This window comes from Clupea harengus, chromosome 12, assembly GCF_900700415.2.
Source record: "Clupea harengus chromosome 12, Ch_v2.0.2, whole genome shotgun sequence".
Classification (NCBI taxonomy): domain Eukaryota; kingdom Metazoa; phylum Chordata; class Actinopteri; order Clupeiformes; family Clupeidae; genus Clupea; species Clupea harengus.
Window position 1 is genome coordinate 5,786,892 of NC_045163.1, and position 24,336 is coordinate 5,811,227.

Here is a 24,336-nt window from a genome sequence, read left to right on the forward strand (position 1 = left end):
CAAAGCTCCTGACTGAGCTTGCCTTGTCGCTGGGGGAAGATCACCCGTCTGTGGCAGAACTCCGTCGCGCGACGGATCTGTCGCTCAGACTAACTCGGTGCACGGCACAGGCACTGGGGAGGGTGATGGGTGCCGCGGTGGCTACCCAGAGGTCTCTGTGGCTATCACTGGCTAAGCTGTCAGACAGAGAAAAAGCACCACTCCTCGATGCCCCGGTCTCTGTCCAGGGCGCCTTCGGGGAAGCAGTGGTCACAATGGCTGCCAAGTTCGAAGAACAGCAGAAGAGCAGAGAGGTATTCCAGGCTTGGATGCCTCGCTCTAGTGGCGCGGGTGAGACGTCCTCCTCAGGACACACCACACCCGCACCGGGCCGGAAGAGAAGCGGGTTCCGCTCGCCAGCGCCTCCAGCAAAGGTATCCACCGGGCGAGGCTGGCAGAGACATCCCTTCCGCCCTCCAGCACAGCCTGCAGCACAACAACCAGCTGCGCGCCCTGCCCAGGGCGCAGCCCAGGCTCCGCGGCAGCACTCCGCTCGCCGCGGGCGAGGCAGAGGGAGACCTCAGGCTCCCTGACCGTGACAGTCAGCCACTCGTCACACAGGGGGGAGCGGTGGAGCCCACACCGCCTCCAAAGAAATCAGCCCGTCGCTCACATGTGGAAATCATGTCCAGCACGGTAAGCAGGTTTTCACAAGCACCACAATCATATGTCCTAACTCCTGTCCCAGATGGCGCAGTGCCCAGGCATGCTTGTGCAACTCCCCCCGCGATGCACACAGTGCAATCGCACCCTCAAATTTTTTTAGAAAACATGAGGGGGCAGCCCCAGATCTCGTCCCCCTCCCTAGGCGGAGTGGGTGTAGATCTAGGCTTAGACTCATTGACCATGAGCGGGTTAGTCCCCGACAAATTCAACTCAGAGAACAACCTCCCCGGTTGTGCAGAAAGTTGGCGCGCATGCGCAGTGTCACCATGGGTGCTAAAGACGGTCTCAAAGGGTTACGTTCTGCATTTCGCCCGTTCCCCTCCGCCTTTCAGCAGAGTAATACAGTCTGTGATACAGCGAGAACAGTCTCACTTCCTACGGGGAAGAGATTATCTCCCTGCTCAGAAAAAAGGCCATAAGCAGAGTTCCTTTCAAAGAAAGGAATGCAGGCTTCTACAGCCGTTACTTCCTCGTACCCAAAAGAGACGGGAATTATCGGCCTATATTAGATCTACGTGTGTTAAACAAAGCACTCATGCCGCTACGGTTCAGAATGTTGACCCCACGCAGGCTTGTGCAGTTTATAAGGCCAAACGATTGGTTTATCACGATAGACTTAAAAGACGCTTATTTCCACATTCCGATCCACCACAGACATCGGAAATATCTGAGGTTTGCGTTCGGAGGAATAGCGTACCAATTCAACGCACTCCCATTCGGCCTGTCCCTAGCGCCGAGGGTATTCACAAAGTGCGTAGAGGCAGCTATCGCCCCATTACGTCTACGCGGCTTACGCGTGTACAACTATTTGGACGACTGGTTAATTGCTTCCCATTCAAAAGCTGCAGCAGTGCAGGATGGCCATCTAGTGGTGGCACACCTGTATCGACTGGGTTTTGTTGTAAACAGAGAGAAAAGCGTTCTCTGCCCCAGGCAAGTTACGCATTTTCTGGGTATGATCTTAGACTCCACCTCCATGGAGGTCAGGCTGTCTCAAGAACGGATAAGTGCCATCAAAGCATGCGTGCGCCAGTTCCGACGGGGACAGTCAGTCTCGTCGCTGCGCTGCCAACGCCTGTTAGGAATGATGGCGTCGGCCGCTATAGCGCTCCCGTTAGGGATGTTGCGTATGCGGCCATTCCAAATATGGTACCTGTCTATGAAGCTCAAACGCAGTCACAGACAGGCATCGCAGAGTAGTGGTGTCCTCCAGATGCAGGAAAGCCCTGGCGATCTGGAGAACCCCCTGGTTTCTCGCCGCGTCAGGCACTATGGGCATAGTGTCGCGTCGCGTGGTGGTGACCACAGACGCTTCCACCAAAGGCTGGGGAGCGGTCTGCGAAGGGAGAGGCGTGAACGGTCTCTGGTCTGTGACAGAAGCCGCGTCTCACATAAATGTGTTAGAGCTGCGAACAGTAGTCCTAGCTCTACAACACTTTCTGCCCAGGCTGAGTGGTCAGCATGTACTAGTGAGGACGGACAACACTGCGACCTTGGCGTATATAAATCGCCAGGGCGGAGTGCGCTCCCCGTCATTACACCATTGGGCGACTCGCCTGCTCCTGTGGGCAGCGAGGCACGTCCTGTCCCTCAGGGCAGTTCATATACCAGGCCACCTCAACTACGGTGCAGACCTGTTATCGAGGGGCGATCCTCGAGCAGCAGACTGGTGCCTTCACCCACAAGTGATAGGTCAGATCTGGGTGCGTTTTTTCAAGGCGCAGGTGGACCTGTTCGCGAACAGGCAGAACACCTGCTGCCCGCTCTGGTTCTCGCTAGGGGGCGACGATCCCCCACTAGGCATAGACGCGCTGGGCCACCAGTGGCCAGCCCTACCCCTATATGCTTTTCCCCCGATCCCGCTCCTCCAGCAGGTGCTGTGCAGGATTGCGGGCGAGGGCAGGGAATTGATATTGATAGCCCCCCACTGGCCCAACCAGCCGTGGGTGGCAGATCTGGTCAATATGTCAGTGCAGCAGCCTTGGGAGCTGCCTCTACGGAGAGACCTCCTAACGCAGGCGCACAGGACGGTGTGGCACCCCCATCCGGAGTGGTGGCGTCTCAAAGCCTGGCACCTGAAAGGTGCAGGCTCATAGCGTCAGGCTTGTCGGACGCGGTGGTGGCTACAATACAGAGTGCCCGAGCTGTATCAACACGGGCTCTGTATACGCTGAAGTGGCGCAGTTTTGAGCAGTGGTGTGCTGCGCGTCAGCACGACCCCGTTAACTGCGCGCTGGGCGTTATTCTCGAATTCCTACAGCAGTTGTTTGATGAGGGGAAGGCGGCTTCTACTCTCAAAGTGTACATGGCTGCCATTTCAGCCTGCCACGCAGGCATTAATGGCAGTTCTCCTGGCAGTCACCCGCTAGCGTCACGCTTTATGGCGGGGGTGAGACGGCTCAGGGTGCCAGAGAGACACCTCATACCCTCTTGGGATCTGCTAGTGGTGTTACGTGCTCTCACAGGGCCTCCGTTCGAGCCCCTGGAGACAGTGGACATAAAGTTTGTCTCTTTAAAGACCGCGCTGCTGCTGGCGTTAACGTCAGCAAAACGCGTTGGTGACATGCAAGCCCTGTCAGTCAGTCCATCGTGCCTTCAGTTCTCGATCGCTGGTGACAGAGTGGTTATGCGACCTAATGCTGCTTACACACCTAAAGTGGTGGTAACCCCATTCCGCAATCAGGTGATTGAATTAGCAGTTTTCTCGCCTCCTCCTTTTGCGTCAGCAGAGGAGGAACGTTTGAATAAACTCTGTCCAGTGCGCGCTCTCCGCTGTTACGCAGAGCGCACTAGAGCTTTCAGACAGTCAGATCAGCTATTCGTGTGCTTCGGTGCACGCGCAAAAGGCAGACCTCTATCAAAACCGAGCCTCTCCCGTTGGATAGTAGAGGCTATCGTGTTGTCTTATAAGAGCTTGTCTTTAGATCCCCCGGAGAAGTTGCATGCGCACTCTACGCGGGGGGTCTCGTCTTCCTGGGCCTTACTAAAGGGCGTCTCAGTGGAAGATATTTGCAAAGCTGCAAGCTGGAGTTCTCGCCACACTTTCATTAGATTCTATATGTTAGATGTGGCTGAACCTAGTTTTCTTCATAGCGTTCTGCGGGCAAGCGATCTCTGAATCCCTTGGCCTGAGAACGATAGATATGATAAGTGTGTTCATTAGTGTCTACATGTTATGTTGCACATGAAACATCCCAGGGTTTTCTTACGGGCGCAGGATCACGGATCCCTGTCGCCTATGATAAAGGTGGCCCTGTTAAATTCTTGGTGTTCTGCAGGCGAGCGATCTCTGAATCCCCTGACCTGAGAACGATGTATATGATAAGTGTGTTCATCGGTGTCTACATGTTTGTTGCACATGAAACACTCCAGGGTGGTTTCCTACAGGCGCAGGATCGCGATCCTTGCCGCCTATGACAAAGGTTGCCCTGTTAATATGTTCACCGCCAGCGGCCGTATGAACCTCTATGAGGGCAAAGGCTTCATAGAGGTAGAGCTGGTGTGTGTAATTGGCTGCCACTGTATTATCACGCGGGAATGTATAGGGTCCCATTGTGTTATATCGCAGTGAACTGCGATAAGGAACGTCTCGGTTACTTACGTAACCTCGGTTCCTTAAGCAGGAACCAGATATAACAAGGTTGGCGTGTACAGTGTTACCTTGGATTGATTGTCTTGCTCAGTTTCTTTCCGAGGAAGATCTGAGGGCGCGTTATGATATTATAGAGCTCCTGGAAGGCGGGGCCAGGAGCGCGCGCTGACAGATCTCGCGGCCTTTCAGGCATGAATAGATAAATGCTTCGATTTGTAGCCATGACATTACGTCATGTACCATTGTGTTATATCTGGTTCCTGCTTAAGGAACCGAGGTTACGTAAGTAACCGAGACGTTTTCAGACGTTCGGTTGCCATGGCACTGGGGGTAGCTTGCGCTCGAGAGGCTATAACGTCAAAATAAACATGGAAGGTGAAATGAATATGCTGCTCTGTCTCTACAATTCACTTAGTTTAGTTAGTGTACTTCAGGTACAAGTACTTTTCCTGAATAGATATGCGTTACTACAGAAGGCGAGCACTGTACTCGGTGTGCTTGAATGATGGGTGGAAAAGACAAAGAAGACGGTTTAAACCCTACATGGAGCGGCGATTCTGGGTAAGACCTGGCTGAACAGCTAGCGTGTGGGACCATTTTTGATATCCCTATATTAAATGATATATCAAATATAAACATTTAAACAAATAACATTTGTGTTATATTTTCACCTGTATCCCCACCCAGAACCATGATGTTCGTATTTTTTTTTTTAATGAATTGCGTAAAATTTCTTTCAGGCACATAGTTTTCATTTAGCAGCTGATATGTCATGCTAAAACACCTCTTGTTTCGTTACAAATAGAACAGACCTGGTTTAGACCTGCCTTTATGAGGCAGATTATTCTCACGCAAATTAGAGACGCGTCTCATCAGGCAGTTTTAGTAAATACCACGGAATACATAATTAGGCGCACTTTACGCATCTCCTTCCATCTCTTAGCGGCGAACACCGACTTTCCTTATACCCTCTCAGCAGCGGGCATTCTGCGTTTTTACTCAAGTGCGCCGCCTTTGTAAATACAGTTCCATGTCTTTACCCGCATTTTGCGCAGAAATTACGCCTGAAGTGGGCGCAATTCTGTTAGTAAATCTGGCCCTCAGTGTCAGAGGAAGATCACGGCAGTATGTCTGTAAGGGGTATAATTTATTTATGCTAGCTCATTTTGTCACTGTTACATTGATAACATAGTTATCTCACATCATTCAAAGCAACAGGCAGGGGAATGTTGCCGCAGTTATCGTCACTGTCAACTGTTATCTATATAACTGTATAACTAACAAAACAATTGATTCAAGAAAGTCTTGCAAACTTCATCATAGTATTGATGTAAGTCCATACTGCAATAAATACTAATGCTAACATTACCACAACCTTAGCTGATTCTTTCTCTGATTCACCTTAACAATATGTCTGTCTTTACTGTGCTTGCTTGTCTTGGTACAACACCGGAACCAGCCATTTTGACATTTGTAATGGCATTGAAATCAATTAATATTTGTTTAGGAATGCCGCAGCTTCATCACCGCTGAACAATTTGTTGTGATTCCTTTGGGATGTAATATTAACTGGCTCTTCAATGCAAATGACGGGAGTTAAATGACAAGATCTTGGTGTGATTTTAATCTTAACAACAATCATCTTGTGGACTTCTCATTTGGAAACACACACCTATTTTATAGCCAGAGGATGGTCCATCCCATTGTGGGATGAAAGACCTTGCCCCTGATGACCCAATACGATAGTTATCCTGACACTTATTCTTAAGTGACTCAGATCAAAAATGCTGTCAGAGAGCACTGGAGAGGGAGAGAAATGGTATCTCTAGGGTGGCACAAACAGACCCATATAACAGAAATACCACTGGAGATGAAAAGAAGCAAACAGACCCACTTCTTCTGGAATCCCAGGGAGGACCCAGTCAGCTTCCTCTGCCTCATTGGAGCCCGATAAGGGCCAGGCCCAGGGGGAATTACATCAACTGCGAGCGACTGAAAAAGTGATGGATCATTTCTGTTAATGAACTTCTGTTGTTTTGTTCCTCCCATCTGAGATGTGCTGGAATGCAAAGGACCTGATGCTCTATACGTGCTGTACCAACAAACACACGCGCGCGCACGCACACACACATACACACACATCCCCCGAGAGAGTGCCTCTTTATTCACAAATTAGCACAGAGTACATTTGTGATTGTGTATTTTTAGCATGGATGGGTTATTGGGTATGCAAGTTTCATATTTTGTCACTTTTATCGGTGTAATACAGATACTTTCTTGCTATGTTGTCCAACTTTAAAAACTTAAAACAAGAATAAAAAATAACGCATCATTTATGGCATTAGATGTACTGCTACTTGAACACAGTAAGAAATCCAAACTTGGGATCAGTTTCATTTTTGGAAACGTACTCAACTGTGAGCAGGTGTTTTTAAAGATAAGACCGTGAAGTTATCCTGTCCAAAATGAAGGTCTCAGGTGTCTAAAAGAATGTTATGGGACAGCGTGTGTTAATCCTTCTGTTGGTAACAGCGCTGGTGCTTTGAACATCATTGACATCTGTACTGTTAATTGACTACAATAATAGAGTTTGAAAGGCTGTACAGAAATGTCACATTAGCATGATGTAAAAAAAGAAAAAAAAACTCATTGCAGTAATCATTAATTACTCACTCAGTGAGGAGATGAGAGTTCTGACTTGTCTGCCAGGGGCTTCTAATTGTCAGTGGAGGCATCAATGAGACGTTAACATGCGCCACGGAGAGAGGACTTCTGTGAGTAACGGGAGTTGACACTAACGACTGCATTAGTGGACTGTGCCTCTCACCAAGACTGCCATGTCTTGGGCCAATAGCCCTGCATGGGAAACTTCCAAGAAACTTTGGAGGATTGTGAAACATCACCGAAATCAATTATCCTAACTATTCAATTAAGTCCGCGGGAAAGAAAAAAAGACTTTGGAAAAAAACGTCTGTCCAATCAAAAAATACAATTCACCCTGAAGCGCACAATGTGTACCAATCTATCTGTTGAATTGGTTTAGTGTGATTTTGGTGGAAAAAAGAAATAGTGTGTTTGGTGGACAAGAGTTAGGGGGCAAACAAAGTGTCGACATTTGACAGTTAATCACGATTATAAGTAATTGGGTTCTTAATTAGTGATCCTGAAGTGGTGCATGCCTTTCATCACTAACCACATTGTATGAAAACTCTTTATAAAATACTGAGGGTAACATTTTCTCGTGTTTCGTCTGACACTTAAGTGCTAAACTCATTACAAAATGCTGTTTTCTCTGAGTATCTGAAGCATGCTATATGTTACAACATCTAAAAACGGAGGAAAGCACATCTCTATCACTGACATGCATTTTCCAGAATCTTGTCCGTGTGACTTTTTTGTTCTTTAGCATTTACAAACAATAGAAGTCAGTCACCCTACAAAGGAGTCAGGAATTCATCCAAAATGAACCTTTGAACATTCATAAATGATAAAGTCACAGTTCTGTAGCTTCATCCAAACAGAGAAAGTAAATGTAAAATTCTCAATATGAAACAAATATTTCCTAGCATAATCCAATTACCTAAGCCAAGCACATAAACAAAAACCTTTCAGTGTATTCTAGTATGTCACTCGGTATGTTTCATTCTTCATTTCATCTATTCCCTTTCAATCTCCATAACTCAGTAGTTTTGTTCAATATGTAAAGTCATTCAAACCTAGACATGGGCTCTCTGCAGACACCCAAAAGAACAAAAAGGGAAGTATCCAGTGGCCTGCATCTCAGCCGGTCAGTGGAGAGCTTCTTAAGGTTGGTGTGTTGCCAGACCAAGCTGCCGTCCAATCATGGCGGAACCAAATAAACCGTGCTGTAGGATGTTTTTTATGTTTGGTTTTTATTATATTCCAAAGTGGCTGTGAGTCGGTAACCTCCAAAAAAGAGCGCTGACTAATTTACAGGGGTTAAAACGGCCTGCATTCAACTCAGACTACATGTCTCTCACTCTGCAACAGCAGAAATGCTTTTCTAATTGATCTAACTAACGGGCGGGAACAATTGCCAGTGAACTCCATTTTTGATAGGGAAATTCTGCGTATCGTGGAATGCATCTATTTTGCAGGAGTGTCACTGTGTTTATATATAATTTATTTATTTTTTAAACACTAGCTTGTGATTGTCATCTAGGACCATAATGTATTTAGCACAACCATTCTCAGTGTCAAAACTGGTTAGCACTTGAATGGAATATCAGGTGCTCAAAGATTTTTGTCATAGCTTTCATATTTTTAATGGAAGTGTGAAAAATACTGAATCAAAGCTGCAAGTGGTGGTGCCATTAAAATAAGGTCCATTTCCACTATGACAGGTTCCACTATGGCACTAAATAATGATCTTCAAGTTACTTCACACAAAAGTTCACCAACACATAAAAAGAGAAGACAGATTCACTGCGAGGGTTGCCAATAGTTTAATCAGTGCAAAACAACCAAAAAAAAAAAAGACATAAATGGACACAGCAGATGTGGTTTGACACAAGTGATCTCAAATCGCCCCCCTTCTCACACAGAGCTATGGGGTAACTATCTTCCCTTCCTCTGGACATAGGTCTTACAGTTAACGCAAGTTAGTTTCTATATAAACTATGTCCAATTCATCAGATTATAGGCCATCTGGTCTTGTGGCGAGTCAAATATTTGATGGCAGCTATGTGAGTTGTGTTGATAAGCCAAATAATATTTAAATGAAATACAAGTTAGCGTGTGTGAAAAACAACTACAAAAAAAAACTGAATATATTCATACTTTCTGTACTTAACTTCTAGCATTTATGGTTGAATATGCATCATGTCAAGCATGTCATAGCATAAGTCATAACTCAGTCAAGGGTTGGCAATCAATAGGAAACACAGGAATGGAATATTAATGTGTCTCCTGCTATTCTTTCAGTAGACCAGTTTAGAGGTATTAAAGGTTTTTTCACATATATCCCCTTGGCTACCTTTAAGCATATCAACAGAGGCTGTGGCTTGTGCTAAAAACCTTGAGCAAAAGATAAAAAAAATGTAACACAGCAAAAATGGGTTCCAGATAGCCTTTTCAAATGTCATCTGTCTATATATAAGACTCACCAAACGAAAGAGAAAAAATCACAGATAAAGGAGGAAAGAGCCCATGTACAGTGTACAGAGAACTGACAGCAACTGGTAAAACTCACACCTTCCGTTGGTCTACAATACTGAAGCAACATATACGTCGTAACACAAGGAACATTTCAGTAATACTGAACAGCACTGTGGGAGAGAGACCATTAACAATAATAAGGGACATCTCTGCAGTATGTACTATTTACTAGGTTTTGTTTAAATTCAAAATAGACATAGTCTCTATGTTTAGGGGATGACATAAAGGATTGCTTGTCTTTAAAGGACAAAGGGGTCAAATAAAGAGAGAAATGATAACAGACCAAAACCAAAATGTATAAAAATATGTAAAACCTTACAAAATGTATCGCTTGTTGTTTGTACAAGTTAGACCAAGTCAGAGTTTGTAGTTTATTTACAGCTGAAGGTTTTCATCACTTGCCATCATAGAGAATTTATGACTATGTACACATATCTAAACTCAAACACACGTATGCACACACTCGCACATCATTTGACTTTCAGGATATCGCTCTAGGGAGAAAAAAAAACAACTAATCTCATCCTACATGGAAAAGTGTAGAAAAGTCAACAAATAACACCTAAATCATGTAAGTTATTGAAATTAAATTAGTGTCTTTTTAATGAACAGAAGTAAAACGGGCATCCTATGCATTTCTAGCCGTGGTGTTCGTAGTTTTGACATCTCCTCTGTGGTCTCTCTCCCCCTTCCCTTCACTCCTGAAGATCAACCCCTTGGACAGTTGCCGTGGCAACGACTCTAGATGAATGGTCTGTCTTAATTCATGGGAAGCCTCCCTGCAGCTGTGCCAGTCTGACCGCCTTCCTCGCTCCTCCTCACCATAAAGGCAATATGTGTGAGCTACACTTTGTCCCAAAAGAAAAGAAGGAAAAAGGAAGCGGGGGGGAGAAAGAGAGGATATCATTGGAACTACGCAAGGCTTTTCGAAGCGTTTTCATTCAGCCTCTCCATGTAATTGCGGAGCTCCTTGGAGTCCCCGAGTTCGATGTCTGGGCATACCCACTTAATGTCGTTGTTCTGGGCGAGCACCAGCGGGCTAATGGCCGGGCAGCCATTGTTGGACTTGGAGCTGCCAAAGGTGGTGAACTTCACCCGTTTCCTCTTGGTGGTTGGCGAATTGAGCGACTCGCTCTTGTGTTCCTTCCCCGGGCAGACTCCCATGTCGAGGGCTGAGCGGTGTACCTGGCCCTGCACGCTCTTCTGCATGGACACCCCGTTCAGCAGCTGGCTGCCCTCCTCCAGGCCCAGGCCAGAGTCCAGGATGCTGCCCAGATCCTCCTGCTGCAGGCACAGGCCGTGGGGTCCCTCCAGCAGCTCGCCCTCGTGGCCCAGCCAGACCCAGTCATGGGCATGGGCCATGGTCTCCTGGCCGTCCAGGGGCAGCTGCTTGTTGCGGTACTTGAGGGCGTAGGAGATGCAGTTGATGAGGAACACCAGGATGGCCAGGCAGAAGACGCCCAGCAGCGCGTACATGCCGATCTCCAGGTCGCTGAGGCCTCGGCGTGTCTGCAGCAGCTCGTCGTCCGTGCTGCGGCCGCTCGGGAGCTCTGCCTGCGTGGGAAACTCGGAGAAGTCCACTGGGACGTTCAGGCCGGCGTCGGCCGACAGGCGCCCCCCGCTGGGCCTCCCGGGAGCGGCCGTCTTGGTGGTTGACCCACGGTTCATGATCCCTGCCTCCACATCCGAAATGGAACCTCCATAGTACGGGGCGTTGGGGCGGTACCTCCGGTCACCGCTACGGCCTTCTGCAGCGTCATCGTCACGGCCAAATCTGATGTGGACACTCCCGGTGCCGGTGGCGAGGACGCTTCTGCGCTTGCTCTTCTGGCACGCCTCCGGGTTGAACATCTCCACCCTGACCAGCTGCCCCTGGCCCTCACCCTTGGTGACGATGACTGGCCACTTCCACACGGGGTCCTGCCGTACAGCCACCACCCGCTCGTTCAGGGAGGTGGCGCTCAGCATGAACAGACCAGGGTCGTAGAGGTCAAGAGGGGTCATGGAGCCATCGCTGAACTGCAGCCAGGCACTGATGAGTGCTTCCTGCAGAGGGGCACGCACGCAAGGAACAACAAAAAAAAAATCAATCAAAAAAGAAATGCACATACCCAATTTACGCACGACAAAGCAGATGAATCCATTATCCTAAACTTCCAAACTTCAAACGATGGATGTTAATGAATAATAAGGGTGGGGGAAAACATCAGAAATGAACAACGTGCCAAAAATACGGCTGAACAACAGCTCCCTGGAGGAACATGGGTAGCAGGAGGGCTGTTTCTTCAGATGCTTCAAAGGGACACTAAAACAAACACAGCGTTGTCACCGCTTTATGGACTCTGTGATCAGCAGGAGATGTGGCCAATCTTTCATGTCTGTCATGAGGAGAGAGACAGACCCCTGCCATTACAAAAGGCAGACAAAATCAAGAGTTTTTTTTTCGTTTTTCTAATTATTCTGTTTTTTTTCTCATTTTAAAAATACTACCGAGTGACTCAGAATAAAAAAAAACTTAAACAGCCTTGAGCACAATCACCTCTAGTAGTCCTATCTGATAAACGGTAGCAGCAAATCCCTCTGGAGCTCATCAAAAAGATGTGTGCTGTTTGTTGGCTCAGTGTTTGCTTTCTGATTATTGTGATTACACCTCAATGATGACCGGAGTGGCCAGGCCCTCACCCAGCCCCCCGCTGAGATGAAGAGACAAGAGATATGTGCGGGCCATGCTAACACCTGGACCTGCGGCATGGTACAACATCCACCCCTCCAGACGGACTGCTACAGACCACTGATTACGTTTTAAAATGGTCGAGGCAGACCCCTGCAAGGCCATTTACACGTTGTGATTTGCAGTTGTGTTGCTTTTGGCAACAGTGGCGATGGGTGTGGTTCATATATCACATATTTTCTTTGTAAACAACACACCACTATCTGGAAATCCATTCTATTGTTAAGCTACAAAACGTGATATAATGTCATATGATAGAGTATGGCCTGAACATTATTCAGTGAGATCAACTAAATAATGTAATATTTATTAATGTTTATAATGTACTGCTAGTATAATATCTAAATTAATTTGCAAAAATACAAATGTAGAGAAAACAAGGTTTAGGATTTGAGAGGCACCTGTTTGAGGCTCTGCATGAGTTCCTGTGTGGTAGCCGTGGCGACGATGGCCCTGTTGCTCCCAGGGCTGAGCTGCAGGTTGAGGGCGAGGCCAGAGACCAGCTGCACCCCCAGCTCTGTGATGGACACTTTATCATCCAGAACCCGCACCACCCTCTCAGCCAGCACCAAGTCCGACAGGGGAGACATCACCTGGTCAGCACACACATAAACACACCAGGTCATAAGCAGCTCATCCACATGGATAATGGATAATGGTCAGGCTGTATTTTACACATTCACCCAGATCCTGCCTAAATGCAAGCATACACACTCTGTGTTCAAAATTCATTCAGTAGAATCACATTGATAAGAAAGTAAAATATAGAGGATCATTGGCTTATTCTAAGCTTACTAATGCCACTTATGAATTGTCAGTCATCAGTTAGACAAAACATTACAACTGTTAACTGTTCAAAAGTTTGGAATCACCTAGTAAATGAAAAAAATTTCAGGAACACTTTATCCATCAATACAATTAACATATAGTGACATAGCCAGAGATAGAAATCATTATTTGTGCTTGAAATTGATACTTTGTGCTTAATTAGTTGCTTAAAGCCAGGGTTCTGGACAATCCAGCAAGAGTAAGATATATTTTGAAAGTATAAAACCATAAAAAATCCCAGCCCCTTCTTTCAGACCCCTCCAAAGCCACTCCTCCAAAGGCCTGGCTCCAGTCAAGTGCCTTCACAGGGTATGGCATGGCGATGGAGTTATGGTGAAATGGAGTAACAGCCTTCTTAGTGAAAGATTCCTTTGAATAAATTACATACTTTATCAGCGCCTCAGACCATCATATTTCCTCTACAATGTTTGAGAGTTATGAGAGATAGTGTCAAGCACTCCTCCCGTATATTTTCATTTGTTCTGTGCATCACAAAGTTCTTTCTCTGAGATCCAGACACCTCAATTTGTCTGTCTATCTCTATAACTTATTTTCAATCATCTTCCACCCACTGTCTGTTTCCCTTTTCCTATCCCTTTGTCTTTTCCTTTCACTGACCCGTCTCAGATATGGCTTTTTCTTCCAAACCCTGGCTAGAGAGCCAGCATTCCAGAGCCTCTTCACTGCTGATGATGTGCTTTATGTGTGTTTAATCATCTGCCAGCTGAGGACCTGTAAGGTAGCTGTTTCTCATGCTAAAGATTGTGTTCTTCTCCACTTGTACAGTTGTGTACCAGGGCCTCCCACTACTCTTTGTATCCTGGTTAAAACTGGTGTGCACTGTTCTGTGAAAGATGCAGTACATATCTTTGTATAGATATCTTCAGTTTTCACTGTCTTGCATGGAATAGCCTTCATTTCTTAGAACTGACTAATGCATTTCTGAACAAAGTTCTTTCTGACCATTTTTAGACCACAATTAAGTTCTGATGCTCCAGATACTGAAGTCGTCCAAGGAAGGCCAGTTTTTTGCTTCCCTAAGAAGCACAACATTGCAAAAGACTTTTCTATTGATGATTTACCTTGTAAATATGATAATTTAGGAGCTAGCATAATGTACAATTGAAACACGGGGATGACGGTGATATTCCATTCAAAATCAGCCATTTCTAGCTTTAACAGTCATTTACAACATCAACAATGTCTACACTATATTTCTGATCAAGTTGCAATTTGAGGTTATGTGAATTGAAAAAAGTGTTTTCTTTCAAAAACAAGGATATTTCTCAGTGATTCCAAACTGTTGAACGATAATGTGTATATAAAATCTTACATAACTTTTGAATCGTTATATGATAATGTTTCCTCAAAGCAAATTGTGACTAAACGAATGTCAGTATTGGGCACTAGCAAGCCTGTCTGATGGGAGGTCTGACTACATATAGCTGCGTAGAGTGGATTCAGCAGTGGATAGCAGTGGCTATATCACAGGTAGGACATGATGCTGACAACTCTTGGCACCTAAACGATATTGACATATTTCAACCAATCGAACTGATCACCCACAACTGTTGAGGGTCATTGTTTTCATCAAGGGAATGAAAATAACTGTGAGCTACAAAACAGAGATTGATGTTTTTTTGTTTGTATAGAAAATATTTATTTGTTCTCCACTATGTTTAGGTGGTCCTGAAATACACAATACTTTAAAAAAGGTCTGTATAATCCCATCATGAATATTCATGAAAAACGTACTGTATGTGTTGTAGTGCTACCTAAAATAATGCAAAATAAGTAACTTTCTGAGTATATAATGTATGCATTTGATATCTACTTCTTAAGTACTAAACTGTTTTTCTACTGTCCATCTCAGGTATTTATTGTCTAGAGAAATAGCTCTTTGCCACCTTTTGGTGCAAGACAAATATTTGTTAAAGATATTACTAGCAGCCAGCAAGAAAGCTGTTACACGAAAATGGCTACAGCCCGAACCTCCAACAGAGACTGACTGGATAGATACTGTAACTGATGTTCAAAATATGGAGAGAATGACTTTCTCGCTGAATCTACGGTTTGATAAATTTTTGCAGTATTGGGAAAAATGGATTATGTTTGTGACCTCACAGAATCATCACTGATCTGTTATTGTGTGAATTGACATTTATTTCCATCATTGTACCATCAGTATAAATGTATAGGTGACCAACTTTTTGTTCATGTATGTATGTATGTATGTATGTATGTATGTATGTATGTATCATTGTATCTTTGTTTCATTAAAAAATAAAGTATGAAAAAAAAAGAAATAGCTCTTTGCTTATGAGCTGCACAGCTCAATTATCATTTAGACACTTAAGAGGTTGTTGTCACTGACTACATGAGATTTAGTCATAACCGTCATATAAATGGTTAGACGGTTAGATAATACTGCAGACACATCGACTGCACTGAACCCTTGATACTGTGCAGACTGGATTTCTCCAGGCTCACACACAGATAAAGAGTGGGCTTCATGACTCCGTAATAAGCAGAAGAACACAGGATGGAAAGTGACTGTGAAGGGAGTGACAGTCTTCCACCTCCACAAACCATCCCTGGCCGAGGCCATGGGAACCGTCTCAATATTGAATCTGATGGGAGGCTTTGTGTCCATCAAAACAATAAAGGCTAATTCAGCTGCGGCCATATTGCAACGGTTACAGTCATAATGAACTGTCAGGTGCAATTTAGGGCTAATCTTTAGCGCTGGAGCCATGAATGTCTCTCAGTGCATCACAGGCAGGCTTGGCCGACCACAGGTGGTTTACACGCCCTCAAGCTAGCAATCATTCTATGACAGCCGTGTCTATGAGATCAACTTTTATTTCAATATCATCAGACTCCCTCTGAACTGAGAATGACATTAGAGTTGGCTGGGAGTAAAAAAAAAGTCAGATTTTGTTTAGCTTTTAGACAAAATGATCAAACTAAGAGACACACGAGACAAACAGAACAAACAAATGGTATCTATTAGTAAAGCAAAAGCAAAATCAAAAGCACCTGTGTCTTTGGGGGGTTTATGTTTCTTGTATGATCCGTGTGATAGTGCACTGCAGATTAGTCTGTTAAAATGAATATTACATGTATAACTAGGCAGTCCCTCCAGGATCTTGCAAGGGTTTGATGTGATTGTTGCAGCAAAAAGTGTCTGCATTTGGTGTGGGAATTCTCCACAAATAGTGATTTAAAAAAGAAATTCTGGAAGTGGAACCCTCAGAGGGTCAAGTTCTTGATTGAGGGGGTCTACAATGTCCTTCCTAGCCCATCCAACCTGCTCTCATGGGGCAAAGCAGGAACACCTGCATGCCCCCTGTGCTCTAAGGCACCGGGCGAGGGGCACTATTGCTGGAAACACGACCAGGTCCTCAAGACCATTGCTGAGCCACTGCAAGCCCCTGCCAGGATGGTCGTGTTTGTCAAGGAGGAAGAGTGGCCAAAGAAAAGACCCAAAGGCTGGTTTGTTTGCTCTCCACTGCACGAGACTGAGTGCCGCAGGAATGGCAGGAGGACCAGGTGCATGTCAGGGGAGGTGGGCAGGCAGGGGGGGTTCCCCTGGGGCATTAGGGGAGCAAGCAGAAGAAGAGCCATCCTGGAGTTAGCAAGAAAGCATTTAGATGGCTGTGGCTGAAAAGGGGTGACCATAGGCGAACACCACTTGGACGCAGGCGGAGGCTTGATCAACCTGGGTCAGGTCACCTGGATAAGGGTGCCTGTTAAACTGGGTTTAAAGGGGAGTGTGCTCAGTTTGATGTTTTAAAGTGAACCAAAAAAATGTGCTTGTGTTTTTACAGATACGTTCCACGGATTGTAAAAAATGGGCTTCAGGATTTGGTGAGTTCCAGTTCTAATCTGTAAAACAGTTTAACCCCCTTCAGTCCGCAGCATCGTTGCCGGAGATGTGAAATATTCACATTTCGATTCACATGCTTAAGACCTTGTGATTACATGTGGATTTAAGGGAGGAGATAGACCAGGGAGAAGGTCCACTGTAGACAAATCACCACCCAGCTCCAAGTATGATTCCTTTATTTTGAGGCAAGCCCTGTCATTTGGAAGCAGATGGTAGTACATATAGAATTCCGCGAAGGAGATGTAATACATGTCCACTCATGCGTTTGTAAATGGAGATATAGAAATAACTGGATCATTTTTTTAACCAAGGACAATAAGATGTATTGTAATATAGAGCTACAACTTCATGAACTACTACTTTCTGAGGAGGAACTGGATGAGTAAGGTAAAATATTTCTATCACACTATCACAGATTTGCGTGTTGTCTAGGGCTAACGTTTTTAGACTAGTAACAAGCCTACAACCCTAACTAACAACCCTTGCGTTTCGGTGTGCAATAGGTAGTGTTACATGGCCGTTCATGAGTATATTTTCTTAGTTTGATGTGTGTTTGGATGGTTATGGAGTGTAAAAATGTACGTTTGTGTAGGTAGTATGGAGTATACTGCAGATAAAATGAAGATTTCTGTAAAATAGTAGTCTTCTTCTCCTTCTTCTTTGTGTTAGGATGGTGAAGGTTGTTAACAGTCTTCCTCTGCTTATGCCAAGGTCATTAGCCCATTGATACCTTTTGATACTACATCATAAGTGTTAGATAGATGGTCATTTATTTGTTCATATGCATGGAGTGATTAAGAGCTTTAATACGCATGACCTTAGGGAATTACCTCAAGAGCCCAAATGAGTATGGTCTGTGGTTGAGTATGTTTCTGCACATATTCCACCCAAGTTTCCAAGTAAAAAAAATACTTTTCACAGTATTATTATTAGATAGGGCTTTTAGAGAAAAATGTAAAGCGACTGTATACAATGAATACTACTTACATATTATTGTACCTAAACTTGCAGAATTGAAACGTTGCTTAAATTCAAAACTACCGCAGCATGTCAGAACCACAATAGTGTCTGAATCCAGCCCCAGACTCCTGGGGAAACTATAAAAATGTAAATCCATTTACAAATTGCCAAACCACCTGTCAATCATAAAGACCATAATAACATAACTATGCCCTTTGGTGGAATAGTTCTGGATGTATTGTAGGTACACTTTAATACACACACTCATGCACGCTGACACACACACACACACACACACACACACACACACACACACACACACACACACACACACACACACACACACACACATTAAAATGGTTACCAGTGACCACTTGTAGGAATGTGGATAATCCAGAGAATGAAATGGCTTCCTAAAACATCTCTTCTACACGGTTTTTAAATTTAAATTTATATTCCCTTTTCACTGTGGGGGTCTCAATTGCAGCTTATGAGCTTGAAAGCCAAATGAAAAGGCTGGAGTTTAAACACTTCAAGAGGACACACACACACACACCTCATGTTTAGTTCTATTTTGCTTAAACAGAAAACTTAAACAAATTACATGCCAATCTCTCTTCATTTAAAAGAGCAATTATTCAGCTAATTAGACAGCACACACAGTAAACAGCCTCTCTGCTGTTTGTGAACTATTTGGTGTGTTAATTTAGCCGTCACAAAGTGGCTAGGTGGCCCTGGGGAGATGGAGGTATGGATCGATGCGAAATGATTTTTGATTTGGAGCATTGGGGGCTCCCAGCCAGAAGACCCCCTCTTATGGTGTGTGTGAGAGTGTGTGTGTGTGTGTGTGTGTGTGTGTGTGTGTGTGTGTGTGTGTGTGTGTGTGTGTCCATGGTGGGGGGAGGAGTTGATTTTTGCTTCACACCAATTTCAGCCATTACCTGGCTTTTTCTAATCTAATTTTAATTTCAGCCAATTGAATGAAATAAAAGCCCCTGAGTTTGTGGTCTCAGATCATTGCGTTCCAAGTGAAAGGCAATCTTGCTATCAGACAAAACTTCACACCCCCCTAACAGCATTGTCAATACTCTCTTTAGTGTTACGTGTGTACATCAGTGTGTATGTCTGTGTGGGTGTGTGTGTGTGTATTGTGTGGTCTCCGTGATGGCTTTTGAGTGGTCTCCAGCGTCTCAATGTGTGTGACAGTGCGCACGCTGTTCCCTGAGAGCAAATGAGAGACCGTATGAGCTGTATATCAGTCAATACAGCGTATCTTTTTCTTCTGCTGTTATAGGAACATGTGCATACGTGAGATCGATCTATTGACCAAAGGCTCGAGGCAGAGATTAGTGCTCCTTCAGTAGGTACTAATGGGGACAGATTGTACTTGTTGATGTTTGTTACAGAGTATAATATATATATATATATATATATATATATGTGTGTGAATAAAGCCCGTTCTTGAGCTGGTCGTATGGGGTGGAAGAGAAAGACCAGAGAGTACATGTGTCTGTGTCTGACTCAGTCTGTCTGTTCTAAGTGAGTGATTCAGCACACTCTTTTATCAGTCCTCCTGAGAAATCTCAGTTTGGGTTTCAAATGCAGCCAGCACGAATGAAGAGACGCTGCGCCTGCTGCTGACAACTCCTCATCTACCATACACACACACACACACACACACACACACACACACACACACACACACACACACACACACACAGAAAAGTGCTTATACAAGCACACACATATACAAACACACAGAACGATGCCGTAGTGTGTTGTTAGGACCCCCGAGGGCAGAAGTCTGGCGAGAGAGAGTGTAGAGCGGAGAGGAGTGTAGTGCTGCCTTGTGTGATTGGCCAAGTGTTAAATCTGTTTGTTTTGTTTTTTAAAAGGCTCAGACAGGCATGTACTCACAACAACCTCAGGGAGCCTTGCTGTGGAAGTAGTGCACCCCGGCAGCACTCTTTAAGGAGGCTCGTGGGAATTAGGGGTCTCTTTTGCACTCCGTGCTCCTGTCGTATGCCCCTCTATCAGTGTGTAATGCTGCAAAGTGGCTGTGCTCATGTACTGATCAATACCATCAGCTTTATTCCTCCAACATCTGAAATTCTGTTTGTCTTCGGGGCCCCACCCCTCAACCTCATGCTCTCTCTCTCTCACACACACTCTCTTTGTCTTTCTTACGCGGTCTCGCTCGATCCCCTATCCCCAATCCCTATTCATCTTTTTCTTTCAGGGTAAGCCTCAGGAGTCTTATTATGTTCTCAATTCACCATCTTTTTTTTCTCTTTGCTTTTTTTTCTTTCTCTCTCTGTTTGTTTCACTCACTTTCATTCCCACCCTCCCTCTTCTTCCTCTCCTCTTCCTCACCTGTACTTTGGTGGTGCCGGCATCCATCCCCATCAGCACCGCGCCCTCCTGCAGCCGGGCCACGCGCCAGTCCAGCACTCGGATCGACTCGCGCACCAGCTCCGTGACGTCCACCTGCCAGTCGGAGCCCAGCAGGAAGTCGGTGGGGCCGCCGCCGCCGCGCTCGGCCGGCTCGGCGGCGAAGTGGGTGAGGACTCGCACCGTGGAGCTCTGGTACTGCGGCCCGCAGCCACGCTCCTTCCTCGCTCTCTCATCTTCCTCCTCCTCCTTGTCCTCCTTGCCAAACCTGTATGGGGGAGAAAAGGGAGGGAGCAGATGAGCTTGTCTCCTACACTCTGCTGCTGTTCTGGGCAGTCAGTCAATTTGTCTTGCTCTCAGGGCAGGGCTCATGTTCCCAAACCTTCCCCTCTTAGCACTGCGGAACATTAACAGAGCGCTCTCTCTCTCTCTCTCTCTCTCTCTCGCTCTCTCTCTCTCTCTCTCTCTCTCCGTCTTTTAGGCAGTTAAAGTAGGGAGACCTTCTGTAGTGATAGATGGGAGTAAGTCCCAAACCACAGGAGTGGGGCGAAAGCTCTTAATGTTTGCTCGAACTAGAGGTAAGTCACAATGCACGGTCTCAAATGTGGACACAGGGATGACAAACGCTTGACATGTTTTAGAAACAAAGGTGTTGTTCCTGCTTGTTATGTCTTTCTTTAGTCTGTTGGGAACTATGGGGAACTTAGATTCCTTGATTTATTAACCAAAGAAAAGTGTCTAAGTGCTAATCAATTCTCTTAGTGCTCCTTATGAGCTATCCTCATTCACTTCATTTGCCATATAAGCTACTCAAACTGGCCTCTATTCTCCATGCTCCATTCATCAATTCATCTAATACACACACAAACTTTAATTTTCACCTGAGATACAAATGCAAAGCTCCACTTTGCTTCATGTTATCCATCCCCCCATCCATCCATTCATTTATTCACTCGCTCTTTCCTCCGTCACACAAATCTAGGCCAACTCTTACAACTACTAAGAATTGGATTTAAGAATAAGTATTACACATATCTAGAGAACCTGTGTGAAGAACTTAGCAGCAGTGCTACTCAAATACTTTGATTTAATTCATTATTGCATCCTCGAAACCCATAATGGAAAGTGGTGTGACCATAATGAAGAGGAGTTAGAGTGGTGATTAGACCATTTATCTTCTCTGTAATTAAGTCCTTTCAATCACTCCACTGACAAGCTTTCATTGTCCTACTCCTGCTCCTGCATTCTGTTGAATTCTGGCTGAAATGTGTTATATTTCCCCTTTGTAAACACTTTTAGTGAGGCGGAGTGTGCGGTTTAGATGGGAGTTGTTTCCGTGCCAAGCAGTCAACACTGTAAACGAGCAGAGAAGGCTGTGAGGCAGCAGGGTTGCATGCTGACGTGACCAGAGAGAGTCCGGGAGTTTAACCTACGGTAAACACACACCTGCCAAGACAAACAAACACACAAACAAACACACATATGTACACTCATGCTATAGCTGCTAATCTGAACAAGAGCATTTCAGTTAGCTACAGGATGTTAGGTGGGGGATTTGCTGACACACTTTTCATAAAGCCCACACAGAGATGTCGGCTGTTCAAAATAACTCAAACATTATTTATTAAGCTATAAACTCTGATTGACTTTTCCAGAAGAAAATTAAACAAAATCAAACATAGGATTTAAAATACTTCCATGACGTGCAATATAAATGGAAAACTGATGCTTTCCGCCATCTAACCCACAAACATTTCAATGACCTAATTAAAGTCTTCCTATTGGCGCCCTAGCGACATAGAATCCCGAAGGAGCATCATATACGTCACACACACTCATCAGGTAAGTAGTAGGTAAAGTAATCTTCGGATATTCAAAGGTAAGTAAACAGTTTCATCACATATTCATAGTATTTCATAAAGCAAACTCATCATAATCTAACTCAAAATATTTCTTACAGGCTTTTTCTTATCTGAATTCAAAAGTTCTCTCTCTCTCACTCTCTCTTTCTCTCTCTCTCTCTCTCTCACACACACACACACACACACACGCATGCGCACACACACACACACACACACACACACACACACACACACACACACACACACACACACACACACACACACACACACACACACACACTTCACAGCTTACACCAGACCTGGTAGGCTCATTCGGCTTAATGAGGCACAACCATCCAGTTTCATGCGGATACAATAAATAAGTGAAAGAATAAAAAAGGGGGGGGCGAAGAAGAGAAACAAAGAGTGTGACACGCAAATCCACACAGAAGATAAATAAATAAACTGTCCGGCAGGTTAACATGGTGGCAGTGGCAAGTGCCGGAGACATGATCCCCATGACAACGGGCCTGAGAGGCTGTGACATTTGTGTCTGTAAACGGCGGAGAGGTGCAGACACTCCTGTTGGGTCAGGTAAGGTCAGACTGGTAATGAGCCCCTACTCACACGCCAACATCACCATGCCGACCGGGCTCCTCTTTTTTATTCAGCCCCTCCCCTTGCTGCTCTGGATCTGTGCAGCTGGGAGGATGTGAGGGATTAAGGGATTGCAGCGGAAGGGCAGATGTCTTAGAGCTCCCTCTGGTGGAGAGTGAGCAGGTCTGTACAGGATGGGGGTGGTGTGGGTACGCTGAGATGGCTGTGGAGCATGTGAGGTTCATTTGCTGGCTTATGAGCCATTGGGTTCTCCAAATACACTTGGGCCCCTGATCCAACATAATGGTAGAATCCGGAGATGGTGCCCCTCCAGTGTGAAAGACTTATGGCAGCTGAGTGCAGTTAAAGAGTGGGGTTTGTCATTCAGCTCTAATTACTCTCTCTCACTCTCTCTCTCCCTCACACACAGTCACACACACACACACCAGCACCAACACGCACGCATGCCAGACACACACTCACAAGTAAAGAGCCTCTTTCATGTGTCTTCACATAGTGTCAGGTCTGCCTTGGTGATTCCACTAATGTGAGGTAATTACTGCATCGCCGGTGGAAAATATGAATTGCCCCCCCGTGCTCCGCAGGGCGATCGAGTGCAGCCTGGTGATAATTAAAACGCCCAGGAACCCCTTGTCTCATCTTCACCAGCCTCAGTGAAGCGCGCGTGCACAGCACACACACACACACACACACACACACACACACACACACACACACCACACACACACACACACACACACACACACACACACACACACACACACACCACACACACCACACACACACACACACACACACACACACACACACACACACCACACACACACACACACACACACACACACACACACACCACACACACACACACACACACACACACACACACACACACACACAAAGAGTGCCGGCACAACTAGGAGACTGGGGAAAAGATAAGCGTAGGAGAGAGGTGATGGGTGACTTTGCTGTGTGTCATGGTGGTAGGGCCGATAGGGAGGAGAGGGGCTTCTTGAAGACTTCTCCTGTGAGGCCATTAGCATATTCTCTTATTTCAGATAAGACTAACCAAAAAAAAAAAACAACAAGACAGGTTTGGGAATTTAAGAATTGATAAATGAATGGAAAAGATGCGGGCTGTACCCATCCCTGCCCGCCTATTGCTCACTGCGATTATAGTCTGGATGTGGTCTCCAATCAGCGACCAGTGGGGGTGGCTAAATGCATTGACGTTGAAGTGAAACGCTAGCAAACATCAAAATGTATTCATCAAGTTTAAAGACATTGATTCCTTACTGGCAACAAGGTTTGGAAAAAGGCTAATATATCAGCTTTCACTGTTAGCTGTGAAGTGTAGGAAGTATAGCAATTGTATTGTGGTGAATTCCTATGGGTTAAAAACCAAAGGTTTCAAAATAACCCGAGGTCTATGTCCATTAGGATGCAACTGGAAACCACCCCCAATGGAGCATGGCCAGACCATATCTATTTAAGAAGTGAATCTGGATCTGTTCACACCAGGCTAGTAAGACTGTACCTCTCTGAGGAAAAGAGAGCGGAGTTGTCTTGCCAAACTGCTCTTGAAGCAAGCTTTTCTTGGCATATG

General features: G+C 45.2%; 1 protein-coding gene across 1 annotated transcript in view; it reads right to left on the bottom strand.

Annotated features, from left to right (window-relative positions):
* Positions 1-8,747: 8,747 nt before the first annotated feature.
* The window catches only part of si:dkey-112m2.1 (transmembrane protein 132D), a 125,261-nt gene continuing 109,672 nt past the window's right edge, over positions 8,748-24,336 (bottom strand). Inside the window, exons 7-9 of the mRNA XM_031577647.2 lie at positions 20,257-20,542; positions 12,608-12,799; positions 8,748-11,521 (exon numbers count right to left, since the gene is read on the bottom strand). Coding sequence (XP_031433507.1) covers positions 10,388-11,521; positions 12,608-12,799; positions 20,257-20,542 — 1,612 coding nt within the window. The 3' untranslated portion in view covers positions 8,748-10,387. The remainder of the gene's footprint in view (positions 11,522-12,607; positions 12,800-20,256; positions 20,543-24,336) is intronic.